This window comes from Capsicum annuum, chromosome 7 (genome assembly GCF_002878395.1).
Source record: "Capsicum annuum cultivar UCD-10X-F1 chromosome 7, UCD10Xv1.1, whole genome shotgun sequence".
Classification (NCBI taxonomy): domain Eukaryota; kingdom Viridiplantae; phylum Streptophyta; class Magnoliopsida; order Solanales; family Solanaceae; genus Capsicum; species Capsicum annuum.
The window spans coordinates 4525515-4531019 of NC_061117.1; the positions used below are offsets into that span (position 1 = coordinate 4525515).

The following is a 5505-nucleotide window of genomic DNA, read 5'->3' on the forward strand; positions in this document are numbered from 1 at the left end:
GGCCAAAAATTGACTGGGGTGTGCCAGAGAGGCTGGGGAACGGCTAGTGTAAGTCGTTTTAATATTCGAGGCTATTTGGGTGGTCAAATGGCATGCTAGGGAGGTTGGGGAGTGACCCACAGCCTCTTTGGGAGTGGACTAGTGTGGGCCGTTTTAATATTTGAGGCAATTTAGGTGGTCAAACGGGCAAAATGGCATGAACGGGGCATTTTCGAGCCAAATAGGTGTACTATAGCCCATTGTTTTGGGGGTGGGCCCGGGGACTGGGCATGTTGTGGGCCTAAAATCAACCAGGTCGTGCCATGAAGGCTGGGGAGTGGCCTAGTGTAGGCCGTTTTAATATTTGAGGTTATTTGGGTGGTCAAACGGGCGAAACAGCGCAAATTAGGCATTTTCAAGCTAAATTGGTGTGCTATATTCCACGATTCAGGGGGTGGGCTCGGGGTTTGGGCGTGATGTGGGCCAAAAATTGATTGGGGCATGTCGGGGAGGCTGGGGAGTGGTCTAATGTGGGTCGTTTTAATATTCGAGGCCATTTGGGTTCTCAAATGGGCAAAGCGACGGGAAGGGGGCATTTTCGGCCCAAATTGGTGTGCTATAGCCCATGGTTCTGAGGGTTGGCCTAGGATCCGGGTGTTTTGTAGGCTAAAACTTGACTGGGCCATTCCAGGGAGGCTGAGGAGCGTCCTAGTGTGGGCCATTTAGGTGGGCAGGGCCATTTGGGTGGTCAAACGGGCGAAACGGCAAGAACGGGGCATTTTCGAGCAAAATTGGTATGCTATAGCTCACAGATCTGGGGGTGGGCTCGTGTTTCGGGCATGCTGTGGGCCAAAAATCGACCAGGGCATGCCAGAGAGGTTGGGGAGCGACCTAGTGTGGGCTGTTTGGGAGGGCGAGGCCATTTGGGTGGTCAAACCGTTAAAACGATGCCAGCGGGGCATTTTCGAGCCAAATTCGTTTGCTATAGCCCAAGGTTCCAGGGGTGGGCCCCGTGTCCGGGCATGCTGTGGGCCCAAAATCAATCGGGGCATGCCAGGGAGATTGACGAGCGGCCTAGTGTAGGTCGTTTAGGTGGGCGGGGCCATTTGGGTTGTCAAACGGGCAAAACGACGCGAACCGGGCATTTTCGGGCTAAATCGGTGTGCCATATAGCCCACGGTTCCGGGGGTGGACTCGGGGTCCGAGCGTGTTGTTAGCCAAAAATTGACTAGGGCGTGCCAGGGAGGCTGGGGAGCGGCCTAGTGTGGGCCGTTTGGGTGGGTGAGGCCATTTGGGTGGTCAAACTGGTGAAACGGCGTGAATGGGGCATTTTCGAGTTAAATCGGTGTGCTATAAGCCCACGGTTCCGGGGATGGACACGGGGTCCGAGCGTGCTGTGGGCCGAAAATTGACCGGAGCTTGCCATGGAGGCTGGGGAGCGGCCTAGTGTGGGCCGTTTGGGTGGTTAGGGCCAGTAGGGTGGTCAAATGGGAGAAACGACGCGAACGAAGCATTTTCGGGCCAAATCGGTGTGAACATCATCCAACTTGACCCGATCTAAGTATCACGCTGAGGGCATAGGCAGCACGGCAGTTAAGTCCAAGTATCTTAACCTTGACGGATGATGTCAGCAGTAGGGCAGACAGAAGCATGCTTTGCAGTGAATGGTGATGCCATTGAGGCATCCCCAAGTTTCACAATTGGTGCCTGAACATCACCACCTCCCTAATTAAGCTCAACCATAAGTTTCTTTAGTTTCTGCCGCTGCATCTCTGCAGGTGTAAGATGGCCATTACCAACTTGACTGCTGGTAGCTTTACTTTTTTTTGAAAAGCCTTCTGCATGATCTGTAGAAAGTTTAAGTTTCTTCGACTTGAAGGGTTTTGCAGTATCATTTTTAGATGCTACATCAGATGACTTTTCTCCTTCAGGGGAGGCATTGCATTAAGTAGACCTACTCCCACATGTGCCTGAAAGAAGCAAATCCTAGTTAGTACTTGCTCAGAGCTCAGAGCATAGATAGTACGTGCTCACACAAATGCCAAATCAGTACAAAGAAACTAACGACAATAAACTGATAAACTACATATGATCAACCAACGACTAATTACGTAAAACGTTCATCTATGCCAGATTACTCCTATTACTACTTGGGTAGAGGACGGTCATTTTCCCAGATGTACTCATGTCAAACAAGTGTGACACTTATGGGTACTCCATGTAAATTTTTAAAAATACACAAATACTTGCTGAAAAGATTGGTTGTGCCACCACCCATACAAACTCCATGTAACAAACTTCATTTTCACTACAAAAGTACAAATGTAGCATAAGGTCACTAGTACGGTAAGCATGAATTATGAAGAATAAAAACTTTGTATCGATAAACGATGATATTGGAAATTTGTTTTGTTCATATATATTACTAATTCTCAATAATCCAATACTTGTTTACTCTCAAGAATAAAAACTTGAAAGATCTATTTGATCAAACTTTGTATAATTTCTTATCAATCTTAATTTTTCACAATGCCAGGGTAATAAGGTATAATATCACCAAAAAGTATATCTTGCCCTGACATTGTTAAAATTGTTATGATAACATGTCTGGTCTTTATTAATCTATTTATTTTTCAACAACCCTTTTTGAATATTTGATTTATTAACTGTCCTCAGCTTATATTAGCAGTAGTAATTTTTACATATATCCTCAAAAATGTACATTTCATTTAAATGAAACTTGAAAAAATTTCGTTTCGATGAGATATTTGATTTAATGGATGCAAATAGTGATTGGTAAAGTCACTTTCGATGAATTCAAAGCTGCTATGTTGTACTCTCTTCTCTTCGTCCCAATTAATTCCATTAATTTAAATTATTCCTCTTTTAATTTGTAGTACACTAATTATATTAATCTATAATTTCCATAATTATAGTCTCGAGAATATGAAACTGATTATGGATGAAATTGCGATAAACAAATTATACTTAAGTTTGAATGCTATGAATCTTGACTTTATTTCTCTTTTCCTTGGTTTCTCAGTGCAATTCGTAATGTTTCTATTGACTTTATAAGGAGTTATTAATTATGAATTATGAAGAAAGTAGGTATTGTTGTAATTTGTTTGATATTCTTGCTTCCCTCGAATTATCAAACCAATCAAGTTGAACATATAACCTAAAATTTTGATTTGCCCAAATATGTTGATAAATTTTTGAAAAGCCTTAGACTCAAAATATTGTCCTATTTGACACATTAGATAAGTTTGTTGATATTGAGTTTATTTTTATCAATATGAGTCGGGGTGGAATAGTTATGATCCTTCAATTATTAGTCGAAGATCTCGGATTCTAGCCCTATAAACAGAAAAAATTTCGTTAGAAGTACTACCCCTAAAATTGCATTGTACAAATAAACCTTGTACAAGAAAACCTTGTGCTTAGAAAATTAAAAGTAATTTTACCAATATATCCTTAATTAATTTTGTACCTCTTTCTAAATTAGTAATTAAATACATTGAAAGAGAAATTCTCAAACCTTAGTTCATGGTCTTGGTAATTTGAACGAAGGTACAATACGAAGATTTTGATCAAATTATTCTTGAAAGTTTCAACAAGCACTTAAAAAGAAATACATAAAGCACATTTTTATGCCTATTGGCAGCCAGCCATGAGTTTACTGGCTTATCAACATTCAAAGAGAGGTTGAAATACATAGATAGAGGACACATAGTGGCAAAGCCAATACTACTGGCAATCATTTACATGGTGGCAATGGAGCATCACACAAGCATTTGTTGTGAAAATAGCAATGTTGATCACATCTCTGCATAGATCCACCCTGTGGAATCTTTCCACAAAGTCTGTTATAACTCACATTGAAGAGCTGCCATGGTTGCTTCGTCAAGGATGGAGGAAGGCTACCGTAAATCTTGTTATGGTTCAAATCCAACCTCCATAATCCCTTCCCAAATGTTAGCTTTGAGAAGTCGAACGCAAACTTATTGTGATCCAACAACATTTCATATGTTGTCTTATCTTTGCCAAACAAGAATGAGATATCCCCTTCAAGCATGTTCCTTGATAAGTCAATTGTGTCAAAGCTCCAACCAGTAAAAGAAGTTGGCACAATCCCTGTTAGTTGGTTGTGTCCGAGGTAAAGATACGTGAGTTTTGGAGCTAATTTGCTAAGAGATTGTGGAATTGTTCCAGTAAGTTTGTTCCTATCTAAGCGTAGGAACTCCAAGTTTGTCAGTTGAGAAAGTGAGGGAGGGATTGTACCAACGAGGCTACCGTACGATAAGTTGATGTACGTTATGTTTTTCAACTTACTAAGAAACTCAGGGACAGGTCCTGAAATGTTTGTCTGACTAATTCTCAAGAATGTGAGTTTTGAGAGCTTAGCAATTGTGGGTGGAATTGGACCTGAGAGATTTCGGACATTGTCGATGTCCAAACTTTGGAGGTAGGGAAGGTCTCCAATGGCCGGGGAGAGGTGCCCGACGCTATCAATATTGAAGAAACTTAGGGTCGTAACACGGTTGGTCTTGTCATCACATGAGAGTGTGACTTTAGCCCAATCAGTACAACAATCAGTTTTGGGATCCCAAGTGATCAAGTCATACGGATTGCCCAGACCTTTCTTGATTTCTAGGAGGGCTTTCTTGTCCTTTGGATTGCACCTTTCGGAGAGAGATAGTACTGACAACTGAGAGAGAAAGAAGAGAGAAAAGGGAAGAATGGAAACTACAGCCAGCTTCATTTTATGATATTCTCTCTAGATTGTGAACGTTTATTTGGTGATAGTAGTATTAATAGGATGACATTCTTGCTTCGCAGTAATGGCTGCCCGGCGACTCAACTATATTGGGACCCTAAAGCCAAATTTTAGGCGGGGCCTAAACTTGAATTTTTTATAAATTTATTTATTTAAAATTCATTTTTTTTTTAGCTTTTTGATGAGACGCTAAACTATTACTCGTATTGTTTTTATTGTCAATATTTTATAATAATTCTTTTTCAATTGACAATATAGCTTACTCCATTCAATAGGTCTTGATGTATTGTTAATCCTGCGTAAGACTATCGATTTTAATTTTAAAATTTTTTTCGATTGGGGCAATCATAACAAGAACCGGCAACATTATCCTATATAAGTTAGAATTTTGAAAAATGAAAGTGCCAAATAAATTAAGAGAATACATCAAGTTGTGAATCATCACTTTCATGCTTATGTTTATAAAGATATGCTTGTCACTTTTGTGGCCGGAGAAAGAGTAATGAAGATATCCAAGATCAAATTAGGGACCATCAAATTATTTCTATCAACTCATTGTGGATAATGTGTCATATATGGTGTATTTTTAATTTTTTTTGGGTTTTCATCCGGTACCCACATTGCAGTCCGATTAATCCGGATTCGCGTCGCGTAGGGCCCCATTCAGGGGAAGCGCTTCCTACCAAGGATTTTTTCATACCTAGGCCTCGAACCCGAGACCTCTGATTAAGGGAGGAGCAGTCTCATCT

The 5505-nt window shown here is 41.0% G+C and overlaps 1 protein-coding gene across 1 annotated transcript; it reads right to left on the reverse strand.

Annotated features, from left to right (window-relative positions):
• Window positions 1-3586: 3586 nt before the first annotated feature.
• LOC107877627 (polygalacturonase inhibitor) lies at window positions 3587-4874 on the reverse strand. The gene has a single exon (XM_016724323.2). It carries the CDS (start codon window positions 4739-4741, stop codon window positions 3737-3739), a length of 1005 nt encoding a protein of 334 aa, XP_016579809.2. The 5' UTR covers window positions 4742-4874; the 3' UTR covers window positions 3587-3736.
• Between the last annotated feature and the right edge of the window lie 631 nt (window positions 4875-5505).

Bases quoted from the DNA above. Each gene is read 5' to 3' on its own strand.
- LOC107877627 (XM_016724323.2), bottom strand. From the start codon at position 4,741: ATGAAGCTGGCTGTAGTTTCCATTCTTCCCTTTTCTCTCTTCTTTCTC.